This window comes from Ostrea edulis, chromosome 2 (genome assembly GCF_947568905.1).
Source record: "Ostrea edulis chromosome 2, xbOstEdul1.1, whole genome shotgun sequence".
NCBI lineage: Eukaryota > Metazoa > Mollusca > Bivalvia > Ostreida > Ostreidae > Ostrea > Ostrea edulis.
This window is the reverse complement of record NC_079165.1, coordinates 54,627,894-54,640,914: the sequence shown is the minus strand read 5'-3', so window position 1 is coordinate 54,640,914 and position 13,021 is coordinate 54,627,894. Positions and strand designations below refer to the sequence as shown.

General features: G+C 34.3%; 1 protein-coding gene across 1 annotated transcript in view; it reads left to right on the top strand.

The window, feature by feature from the left end:
• The window catches only part of LOC125679298 (protein SDA1 homolog), a 62,339-nt gene that overhangs the window by 29,970 nt on the left and 19,348 nt on the right, over window positions 1-13,021 (top strand). The window contains exons 8-15 of the mRNA XM_056154455.1: window positions 2,882-2,986; window positions 5,341-5,413; window positions 5,533-5,636; window positions 5,920-5,977; window positions 7,037-7,095; window positions 7,209-7,285; window positions 7,662-7,759; window positions 11,782-11,864. Of these exons, the coding sequence (XP_056010430.1) occupies window positions 2,882-2,986; window positions 5,341-5,413; window positions 5,533-5,636; window positions 5,920-5,977; window positions 7,037-7,095; window positions 7,209-7,285; window positions 7,662-7,759; window positions 11,782-11,864 (657 nt within the window). The remainder of the gene's footprint in view (window positions 1-2,881; window positions 2,987-5,340; window positions 5,414-5,532; window positions 5,637-5,919; window positions 5,978-7,036; window positions 7,096-7,208; window positions 7,286-7,661; window positions 7,760-11,781; window positions 11,865-13,021) is intronic.

The following is a 13,021-nucleotide window of genomic DNA, read 5'->3' as shown; positions in this document are numbered from 1 at the left end:
ATGTATAATAGCAGCAGGGTATCGCCCCTGACAAAGTTCGAAGATGAATGTATAACAGCAGCAAGGTATCGCCCCTGACAAAGTCCAACATTATTGTAAAATAGCAGCAGGGTATCGCCCCATACAAAATTCCAAGATGAATGTATAATAGCAGCAGAGTATTGCCCCTGACAAAGTCCAAGATGAATGTAAAATAACAACAGGGTATTGCCCCTGACAAAATTCCAAGATGAATGTATAATAGCAGCAGAGTATTGCCCCTGACAAAGTCCAAGATGAATGTAAAATAGCAGCAGGGTATCACCCCTGACAAAGTTCTAAGATGAATGTATAACAGCAGCAAGGTATCGCCCCTGACAAAGTCCAACATTATTGTAAAATAACAGCAGGGTATCGCCCCTGACAAAGTCCAACATGAAGGTAAAATGGTCCCAATAAGTCTAATTTTCTGTCGATGTATTATCATTAATCATTAATAAACAAAGAAAATGTAGTACTGCAGCCAATCCACATTAAAATCTATCAAATTTGTGCATTGTTCCAAAGGAAGGATGGTGATAAGATATTCTTTAGGCCACAGTTTTTTTATTTCTTGGTTTACGGATCCGCCGACCCTAATTTCTGGGAAATCGGGGGGAAGAATAAAATGCAAATTCCAATTTTTTTATAATTCCACCGATTCTACTCAATGAGTCAAACCGAAAATAAAAATAAAATGCATTTTAAATTATACGAATAGAAAATCATGAAACACAAACCTATTGATTTGTATTTGGTAATCACTATTCGTTTTGCGAAATATCTTTATTCCGTATTTTTAAAAATCATGTAAACAAATATGGCCACGATGACAGTAACGATACCTGTATATCGTTCTTGTCGACAAAATATATGCCAGATGGCATTTCGTCACCCCAAAAAAAGGGAATTGATAGAAATAAATATTTCTCATACAATTGGCGGTATTTTTGCAGTGCTATTTTGGGTGTTTAAGGATAAAGGGAAAGGTAAAGTTATTAGCGACTTTACTAGATAGGATGTTCTATCGTTAAACTGATAATGTTCTACCGACCCGGTTTGAGTGTGGTGAGGGCCTGTACCGAGACACAGTTAGATTATTCTAATTAGTGACTTTATACCACAGCAGTACATGTCATAATAAATGTATTTGAATACATGTACGTGCATTTCTGCTGTCAAAAATCTGAACAAGGAATAGAACAGTGAGAAATTGTTAGATGCTTTTGATATTATAACAATCTAATTAAAATCAGACTTCTTAGATCCGCGCCGTATACTTTGCCTATTATAGCGATTGTGAGCGTATCTTAGGATCTGATTTTAATTAGATTGATATTATAATGAGCACCCGTAAAAAATATGACCAATTCCCAGATGAAACTCGGAAAGGTATGCATATTTCTCGAAATATAGTAGACCTTGTGTAGTGGTGGAGAGAATTTGAGTACCAAATAAAAATGAAAAACTGAAAACATTTTTCAAAAAAGATGCTAGAGAATATTCTAAGGGCATATCTATGTGGGGAAAATGGGGTTAAAATTATCTCATGGGGTATGAACATTCTGAAATTAAAAATGGAATTAGTACATAAAATTGTAATAATGCTTCTATATTAATTTTTTCCCCCATTATATTTACAATTTATAAATGTAAAATCTTTGTTGAGCATATACAGCAAAATTACTGAACAATGTAATATAAATACTGGATACTTTACAACACCAAAGAGATATGACCTTACACATTTTCTCAGCTTATGCTAAACCAAAGTGTAACTATACACTGAATTTGAAATTGCATTTTTTAAAATTTTTTTTATAGCATACTAGTCACTCTGAAGAATTTTTTTATCTAATATTTAGCAGTGATTTAATACGTGGTTTGTTTATTTTTATTCACGAAATGATTTTAATGATTTATTGAAAATAAAACGTTAGATATCAAAAATGTTCATTTTAATTTTAAAAAAATTTCTCCCGACCGACCCTAATTTTTAAAACAAAAATCCGTAAACCAATAAATTAAAAAACTGTGGCCTTAATTAATAGCATAAAACATGTAGCTAAAGGAATTCACATAATTATGTAACTAAATGTGATTTAGTCATAACACTGGGTGTGTTTGATAGGTGCCTGCTGAAAATAAATAAGAATAGTGTTTTTATCTATTGCAATACGGAAGTTACGAGTTCCCCAAGAGTTATTTCCCTTTGTCGAACTCTTCCGAAAATTATGACGTAAAATATGATGACAGTGGGTACATTTGCTAATTACTATCGTTGTAGAAAAGGATTTGCAAAAAATCGTGAATATCACAACCCAGGGTTTTGACTCTAGGATGGGTCCAAATTAGTCATATCTTTTAATGTTAATGCACATATTATATTATGTAAAGCCTTTCATCGGTGTATGCACTTTTGAGGGCATTGAAGTTTTAAGAACACATCTTGTTTTAGTTTTATACTGTTGCTGAACATTAGAATTTAGCTTAGATATTCAGAACAGGAAATTTTTTTCTAGATTTCATAGCCTATGGGAGTAGTGATACTTTTTCACTAGTACTCAGGTGACCAATAAGGCCTGTGGGAGTAGTGATACTTTTCCACTAGTACTCAGGTGACCAATAAGGCCTGTGGGAGTAGTGATACTTTTTCACTAGTACTCAGGTGACCAATAAGGCCTGTGGGAGTAGTGATACTTTTTCACTAGTACTCAGGTGACCGATAAGGCCTGTGGGCCTCTTGTTTTAAAAAAATGTACATGATGTCATTCAAGTCACTATTGATTGGAAATGTAAGTTGAACTGGTACATGCTAGAGATTGCTTACAGTACTTTTAAAAGGAGCATTTCTTAATTTTAGGACGAACCACCGAAGACTGAAAAATCACTACGGTTATCACATAGAGTAGGCAAACACACCAGAAAGAGGCAGAAAAAGCTAGATCGAGCTTTGCAGGCATTGAAGGTATAAAATTTCTCATTTATTCGTAAACAGAAATTTGATGATGAAATTGTTGGTAGTACTTGTTGTGAAATGTGAATTGTTATGGCCCATTTTATAGAAGATGTGGACATTCTATATCGTATCGTTAACAAGAACCAGCAATAACTACATGTAAAATATTAAGGAACAAATGTTTCATCTTATAGAAGTAAAGAAAATTAAATGTTACTTAAACACCTCAGTGACATCATATTTGTTCTACATAGTCTAATATATTTCATATTGTATTGAATGTGTCCAGTAAGTTACCTATAACTGTCCAATAAGTTGGAACTTGTTGGCCAATTACAAAATTTATAGTTTTTTATTATACGTCTGTCTTTAGACGGGATGTATTATGGTACAGCGATGTCTGTCCGTCTGTTCATTTGGGGTTTTCTGTTTCTAATTTCATTTCTCTGAAACATATTAAGCTGAAACTTGCTATGTAGCGTCTTTGTGGATCATTCTAGATCATATTGCAATTTTGATCCATTTTGACCGCTCTTCCAGGAGTTGTGCCCCTTTATTTGTGAATTATTGTTATATGGAGGGTACATAATTTGTCCAGTGAACTCCTCCCATTATTTTCAAGTGAAAACCATCTTGTTTCACAGAGTTTTTGTATGGATATTGAAGGTGTGCATGTGGCAAGGATTTTGATTTTCTCTAATTTTTGAGAAAATTACAGGTTATTGAACTTATTATGAGGAATTATTGTATAGAGAATACGATTTGTCATTTATTTTTTTTCCTTCCACAGTTTTCAAGTGAGGACCTTCTTATTTACAGAGTATTTGTATGGGTATGGAAGATGTACATGTGGCAAGGTTTTTTTTTATTTATTTATTTTTTTTTTTTTTTTTGACTTTTCTTCAGTTTTTAAGAAAATTACAAGTTGTTGTTGAACTTAGTCCATTTTGAGGAAATATTACATTAAATAAAGGACATGGTTATCCTTATAATTCCTCTCACAGTTTAGAAGCTATGGTATTTGTAGATAGCTTGATGATGTGTATAGTGCAAGGGTTTTGATTCTCAACAATTTTTTAATTTTCTTTGACGTTTTGAATATTTACTGGTTGTTGAACTTGGTCAAATTTGGGGAAATATTTTACACACAGAACTCTTGGTTTGTCTATCTATCTCCTGTCACAGTTTTAAGCTAAGACCCTTTATTCATATATGCAAAGAAAGTATGTCACAGCCTGATACTACCTGAAACAAATTTCAACAAATTATGGCTTAAGAAAAACACCCTATGTAAGCATTTTCTGTTTGTGGTACTCTTGTTGTAACTCAGGACATCACATTAACCCAGCAAAATTTGCGGCTTTCACGACAATGCATTTATGAAAGATAAGAATCAAATTTCAGTTAATATCATCTGAATACTAGACCACAGAAAACGAAGCTTTCAACACATAAGATCTAGAATGCTCGGAATTGAATTGTACATTAATGGCTGCACCTCTATCCTTATGAATTTTGACAGACATTCCTGGACAAGACGCTTTTGTAGAATTTTTCTCATTTTCAATTCAAGACTTTTACAAGAATTGCATTTGAATCATCTAAATCCGAAATACCCGAAAAATTGGCTGATTTATTGGTAGAAAATTTTTTAATTTTCCTTGATTTTCTTTTTCACCGTTTGTGATTTCATCTAAGATGTCATCTGATCCGTTCAATCTCATTTTGCTGTAAGAATTTTGAGTGACAAATTTGTAATGTTTTTTGGAAGACTGAGGAAAAATGAATGGATGTTCAAGTATACAATACTATCAAAAAACTTACTCACTTCTGTGCATGTGTACAGTGAATTATCATGCAAAAAGTCCTGCTTATTCACAAGCACACTTTTACTGCAAGAAAATGGTGGATTATTTTTAAAATTTGGCTGATTATACCCCATGCACCGAAGTAACAGAGGGTATAATGTTTTTTACCCATCCGTCGTCAGGCCCCTTTTTTCAGCGCAACTCCTCTGAGACTGCTCAACAGAATTTAGTGAAACTTTGTAGTTAATAAGGACACACTGTGTAGATGTGCATATTCCCAGGAAATTCTGATTCAATAATTTTTCTTGGAGTTATGCCCCTTTTGAACTTAGAATTTCGAGCCCCTCTGTCCTGTTCTTGCATTAATGCATAGCATACCATTCATTATGTGAGGCATTGTCAAGCAATGTTGGAGCTCGGGGTATATGAGCTTGCTCACTTCTGCTTTCTTTCATTTCAAAGTATTTTTGTATTCATTCTGTAAATATCCTAACATCATCAAGGATTAAGCAAATAAAAATCTTGTTCAAATTCAATGATATGATCTTAATACAGAAACACAAGAAGAAAAAGAAAACAGCAGAGGCATTCAATAATTCAGCCCTTCATCTCATACATGACCCACAAGGTGAGCTGTTTATATCCACAATTTACATTAATATAACAGGTGATCACAAATGAGTATTTAGCTATGTTTTGATAAAAGTACAGTGGAGTAACTGAGTTTTTCTTAAAATGTCTTATCAGATATGTGTGAAAAGCTGTTCAGTCAGTTGGAAAAGACAACCGAGAGGTTTGAAGTAAAGCTTATGATGATAGATTTGACATCAAGGCTTATTGGTATACATCAGGTAAAAAATAATTCTCCAGCTGAAATATTTTTTTTGCATCATTTTGAGAAACTTCAGGTAATCTCAACCCAAATTGTGAAATGACATGTAGACATCAAATTGTGAGAACATAAATTCACCAGTGGACCATTGATCAAGAGTTTTTACATGTATATCAGCAATATAAAAATAAAAGTGAGAAATTTTATTTCATGAATAAATTATGCAATAATAAATTCCTGACATATATTAGGAATGTACAGTATTGCTGAAGTTTCTAAAACTTTATCTTCTATAATTGTAGCTTTTCCTTTTGAATTTCTACCCATTTGTACAGCGCTTCTTGCAGCCACATCAAAGAGGTATAACAAGAATTATACAACATAGAGTATCCTCTATATAAAATGTAACGAAAATCTTAAAGAAAATTATACTTTTTATATTAATACAAGTCTTTCTCTTTTTTAGCTCACCCGGACGACTGTCCGGAGAGCTATTGTCATGACCCTGGTGTCAGTGTCACACTTTAAGGAAATTTTTTTTACCTGGGCTATATATTTTGAACCAAGAGGGATAGGGTGTTGATATTTCACATATGAAGAGACCTTTATTGTGGAACCAAGACTTTTGACCTAGTGACTTTTACTGTGGAATTTGACCCACTGTTCAAAAACTTTAACCTGGGACATCCAAGGGTGATAGGGTTTTGATATTTCACATATAGATGCCTCATGAAGAGACCTATGTTGTGGTACCAAGACTTGTGACCTTGGACTTTGACCTACTTTTTAAAAACTATAACATGGGATATATCTTTTGAACCAACACGGACAGGGCTTTGATATTTTACATATAGATGCCTCATGAAGATACCTTTGTTTTGGATGAAGACATTTTACCTAATGATGTTTGCCTTGAACTTTGACCTACTGTTCAAAGACTTTAACCTTGTTTATATCTTTTGAATCAAGAGTGATCATAGGACATTGATGTATCAAATATAGATGCCTCATTAGAAGACATTTCTTTTGTTACCAGAACTGTTGACCTTGGACTTTGACTTACTTTTCAAAAACATTAACCTTGGCTATATCTTTTGAACCAAGGGGATAGGGATTTGATATTTCATATTTAGATGCCTCATGACCAGGCCTTTGATATGATATCAAAATTTTGACCTCATAACCCTAGACTTTGACCTATTTTTCAAAAACTTCAAATAACTTTTTGAATGATAGGTTAAGTAGAATCATGCTTCCCGACGAGCTATGTTGATTTCTGACAAGTCTTGGTTTAAACAACCATTGCATTATATTTTGCATTGATTCGTAAAGATATAGATGTGATTGGTGTATTTGATTTTTTTTAAAAATGTGTATGAATGCATTAAAAGTGAGAATGTAATTTTCTTTTTTTTTCAGAGGTAACAAAATTGCTTCTTTATGCTGCTCAGTCCAGCCATGAGCTAGTTCCCCCTGATGTAAGTTTGATGAAGTTGGTGTCAGTCATATTCATGTGCTCCACTTAAAGAATTCATAGAAAGTAGTACATTTTAAACAGTCATCCATATTTAAAGGAATATCATTTTTGTAGGCTATGGAGGGTGTTTTGAAAACAATTGCAAACAATTTCATCACTGACAGAAATGCAGGAGAAGTGATGGCTGTTGGGTGAGCAGAAGTTACAGTCTTCACAATCGAGCGAAAGAAATAGGAATTATTTGTTTAATATTGGAATTAGTACAGAATTTAGATTTCCTTGGAAAATCAACATGCAATTTTTATGCAAGTTTGGGATTAACCAAGCATCTTTATGCACCTAATTGGGAACTCATAATTGGTGTCACTTCTCTCACTTAAAGTCATTTGACAGGAAGGCAAAAGAGATAATGCATCTCTATTTTTGCAGACTGTATAGTTCACTTGATATACGCCCACTAGGTAAGCGAAGTGAGACTGATACTGCATTTTTAACAATGCTGTCTTTAGAAGACATTGTGTTGTATTTTTTTTTTGGTACCCTTTACATCAGTAGATCATTTTGCAGACTGAATGCAGTGAAGGAGATATGTACTCGATGTCCCTTGGCCATGACCCAAGATTTGCTGGGTGATTTGGTACAGTACAAGTCGCACAGAGATAAAGGTCAGTAAAGGCTGCATTAGACAGAACTCCACTATTTGTTATATTATGTACAAGTCACACAGAGATAAAGGTCAGTAAAGGCTGCATTAGACAGAACTCCACTATTTGTTATATTATGTACAAGTCACACAGAGATAAAGGTCAGTAAAGGCTTCATTAGACAGAATTCCACTATTTGTTATATTATGTACAAGTCGCACAGAGATAAAGGTCAGTAAAGGCTGCATTAGACAGAACTCCACTATTTGTTATGTTATGTACAAGTCGCACAGAGATAAAGGTCAGTAAAGGCTGCATTAGACAGAATTCCACTATTTGTTATATTATGCTTCCTATTTTGTAATGCTCATTCTATTGTGGATTGGTATGCATGTCTTTCTCTTCCTGATAGATTAAGGTAGCTCATCTGTCATGTGACTTATAGATACAGTAAAATATCTCTATCTCGAAGTCCGAGAGACCTCGAAAAAACTTCGAGATATCCGGGGGTTCGAGATATCCAAAATCGATCTTGGATATTTTTTGAAGGAGGATATTTGATGCATAGTATGGGAGTTGCATTATAAACAACAACCCCGTTGCCGTTTCTTATAGTTTAATACAAGTTGATAAATTAATATTGTGGAATTTCAAAGACAAACATTTCGGTTTTTTAAATATATATATAAACATCCAATTGAATTCACAATGTGTTTCAAAATTAAGATGATCGTGCCTGTATGCTTACTTTAAGTTTACTGATGTCCAGGCTCGACTAGGATATAGTTATTGCGTTGTAATGAAAGAACCTATCACGTAAGAAACAAAAAAGACGGATTTAAAAAAAGCACACCTTTTTATGTTTATTAAATAAATTTTCGTGTTTTCTTTGTACTAGTTTTAATGATGAAGCGTGTGTTATTAAATGCATTATCGTTATTAAGAGCATTACTTTCAAGCATACTTCGACGATTTTGTGCGTTTATCTAACCCACACGTTAATGATAGAGCGTGTGTCGTTCAAAACACCATCCCTGGAATTGGGAGTGTTAGTTCATAATTGGCGGTGAACTTTAGCCAGATTGTTGGAAGGCTTCACTAATCACCCAAGCTGTTGAACCATTTATTGCAACCTGGGTCTACTCAGAAAAGGCGAGCATGGATTAGCGGTCATTAATTATAATTGATGTAGCCGCGGGTGTGAATGTGTGACTTAACGACGTCAGGTATGGTAAGCAGAGCGGAAAATCGACTGCACTTCGAGATAAACCAGATGAATTTAGGGTATGGGACCTTGAAAATACTTCGACATAAGCGGGGTATTTGAGATTACCATGTTCGAAATATCAGAAGTTTTTTTAATCATTTATATAGGGAAAACGGCCGGGACCGGCGGTCGACTTCGACTCAAGCGGGGTATTCGAAATAAACCATATTCGAGATACAGATATTTTACTGTATTAATGTTTGAAAGTGGAAAAACTGTATTAATTTCCACTCAGTATAGTTTAATTTATTAATAACCTACTAACTGTATTAATTTCCACTCAATATAGTTTAATTTATTGATAACCTAAGAAAATGTTTATGTTACCACCTTTTTAGCTCACCTTAGCTGTTGTCCGTCGTCTGTCCATCTGTCTGTCTGTAAACTTTTCACATTTTCAACTTCTTCTCCAGAACCACTGGGCCAATTTCAACAAACTTGGCAAAAAGCATACTTGGGCGAAGGGTTTTCTAGTTTGTTCAAATGAAGAGCCATGACTCCTTCAAAGGGGAGATAAATACAAAAATGCAAAAATAGGGTGGAGTCATAAAAAATCTTTTTCTCAAGAACCACTGGGCCTGAAAAGTTTATATTTACATGAAAGCTTCCTGACATAGTGCAGATTCAAGTTTGTTAAATCCATGACCCCCAGGGGTATGTTGAGGCCACAATAGAGGATAAAAGATTTAAATGCAAATATATAGGGAAAATCTTCTCAAGAACCACTTGTCCAGGAAAGTACAAATTTTCATTAAAGCTTCCTAACATTGTGCAGATCATCGCCGCAAGCCACGGCTGAAACGTACGTTCCTCTTCCCTTTCACCCGTGGCTCTCTGCTTGACAATTTGTTTGTTTCTCATTAATATGCATGACGTGATTCGGCCAATCTCTAAGCTTCTGAGCAAGACTTAATTGGAGATTTAATCTGTTTATAGATTGCGGTCATATTACTCTGACCAATCAAAACGTTTGTTCTTCCACTAGGTAACAAACGCAAAATTATTGTGTACACGTGTGTTTAGCATTGGCAGTTATGAAGGTGCATTTATGAGGATCATAATGATGTTTTTCTGTCACTAAGAACAGATGGTGAGAGTCTTTATACTATCGAGTGTTTCTAATGAAATATTCAGAGATGTTGTGTATTGGTAATTACCAAACTTTCAACCAAACTTGGCAAAAAGCATACTTGGGTGAAGGGCTTTCTAGTTTGTTCAAATGAAGGGCCATGACTCCTTCAAAGGGGAGATAATCACAAAAATAGGGTGGAGTCAGCAAAAATCTTCTTCTCAAGAACCACTGGGCCAGAAAAGTTTATATTTACATGAAAGCTTCCTGACATAATGCAGATTCCAATTTGTAAAAATCATGGCCCCTGGGGGTAGGTTGGGGCCACAATAGCGATCAAAGTTTTACATGCGAACATGTAGGGAAAATCTTTAAATATGGGCCAAGGTAACTCAGGTGAACGATGTAGCCCATTGGCCTCTTGTTTGAGATGTCAGACATACAAAAACTGAAGTACAGATCAACATCAGAAAATCACACATTTGTGTAAAACAGAATAATAAAAATAGATAAAAGCTTGTTAAAATGACACGTTTATGATATCAAAAGCTTAGAGAAACTGCTAATTTATAGATATGTATAAAATGATAGTGGATATTAGGGAAATCATTGTATAATGAACATACCAGCATAGGAGTTATTGCCCTTAACAACATTTTTTTAAAGTATGAATAATTGATTATCAATGGAAATATAGATATAAAATAGAGATTTTTTTCACTATAAATATTTTACCAGATTTTTTATTTTATCCAGTGAATAAAATTCCTCTGTAAGATATACAGGTAAACTCAATCTTGTTAGGACCAAAGAAAAACTTTGAGATATCCGAGGGTTCGAGAAATCGAAGTTAATGAATTTGATACCAATATTGTGTAATGTTTTATGTTGCATGTTCTATTTGACAAGTAAAAAACACACCTTTTAAAGCGGTAAAAGTTTGAAGTCGGGGATTTTTTAATACGTTTGCATTTGCATGTATATTGTATGTCTATTACTTTATTTGATAATGCAATGCTTACATTTTACTGATTTCGGTCATTTTTTATAGCAATAATCACTATAATTCAGTATTTCTGTTACCCAGATTTGTGTTAAGCTTTGTAAATGATAACCGATCACTGTAATAAAGACTAACATGAAAACGGGAAATATCGTTGCCTTGGATTCTATGCCTTTTTCAACTTCTGTTATAGCCTGGAACATTGTTTAGATTGTTTGAACTTTTTAAGTTTCCTTTTTACACCACTGCCATATAATCCAACTATTCAGTTGTGAATCCAATAGAGTGAGAAACTTCTTTGAGATAACGTATGTGTTTTTAGCACTTGGTACTGAAATCTACTTTGAGATAAAGCCATGCAGGTATACAAAATTTCCTTGTTCGAAGATACTGAGGTTTTTTAAAATCATGAATATAGTAAAACCAGCCGGGGGCTATAGACTCACTTCGAGACATCCATGGTATTCGACATATTGGTGTTCGAGATACCAAAGTTTACCTGTATTTCTATGATATACAAAGTGTAAATTCAATAAAGATAATTGCAAAAACCTATGACATCACATGAGGATCTATCTACCTTAAGTCTTCAGATTGGACTTCATATAGACAATCTATTAAAGCAGAATTAGAAGTGGAATTGTTGTGATGTTTCTAATTGCAGTCACGTTTTGTTTTTGACTTACTTACTCTGTTTTCTTCAGGTGTCCTGATGGGCGCCAGAGCCTTATTGCAGCTGTACAGGAAAGTCAATCCTGAACTCCTGAGAATAAGAAAGCCAAGGTCAGTATACTCACTGTAATACCGTCACTTCTGCATTTAAATAATTTTTGATTGAATTTGCATATTGAATTGATTTCTTAATATGTGGAAGTCAGACAACAATTCGATCTAAAGATTTTTATGTGCGCGCCCCCCCCCCCCCCCCCCCCCCCCCCCCCCCCGAAAAAAAGGGAGATATTGGTTTGCACATGTCAACCTCAATATTTTTAGAACCCTTTGCTTGACAGACATCAAACTTATTATTCAGGTTTTTCTTCATGAATAGATGACCCCTATTGATTTTGAGGTCAAAGATCAAGGGTAAAATTCTTTTGGACATAAGAAGATATTGTCTGCTCAATATATTGAGAATTCTTTATTTGAAAGGCATCAAACTTAGTATTGTGATTCCCTTAAGAAGATGTCTCCAATTGATTAAGATGTCAAAGGTCAAGGGTCAAATTGGACATCGTAAAATATTGTTAAGTTATGATAATTTTATTCACAAAAAGTGAAAGTGTGAAATATTGGTTTTCATTTTCCACAATATTTGGCTCAAGTGAGCTTTTCTGATCAAAACTTTACGTTGTCTGTCATTAGTGCTGTTGTCGTCATAAACTTTTCACATTTTCATCTTCTTCTCCAGAACTACTGGGCAAATTTCAACCAAACTTTGCACAAAGCAGTTTTGGGTAAAGGGCAATAAAGTTTGTTCAAATAAAGGGCCATGCCCCTTTCAAAGGGGAGATAATCACAAAATTACAAAAACAGAGTTGGATCATTTAAAAATCTTCTCAAGAACCACTGGGCCAGAAAAGCTGAAATTTACATGAAAGCTTCCTGACATTGTGGAGATTCAAGTTTGTTAAAATCATGACCCCCAGGGGTATGTTATGGCCATAATAGGGGATCAAAGTTATACATGCTAATATATAAAGAAAATCTTTGAAAGTCTTCTCAAGAACCACTGGACCATAAGAGTGGAGATTTTGGTGAAAGCTTCCTGATATAGAGTAGATTCAAATTTGTTCAGATCATGGCCCCCGGGAGTAGAATGGCGCCACAATAGGGATTCAAAGTTTTACATGCGAATATATGGGGAAAATCTTTTTAAAAATCTTCTTCGCAAGAACCACTAAAAGTGGGCCATAAAAGTGGCGATTTAAGTGAAAGCTTCCTGAT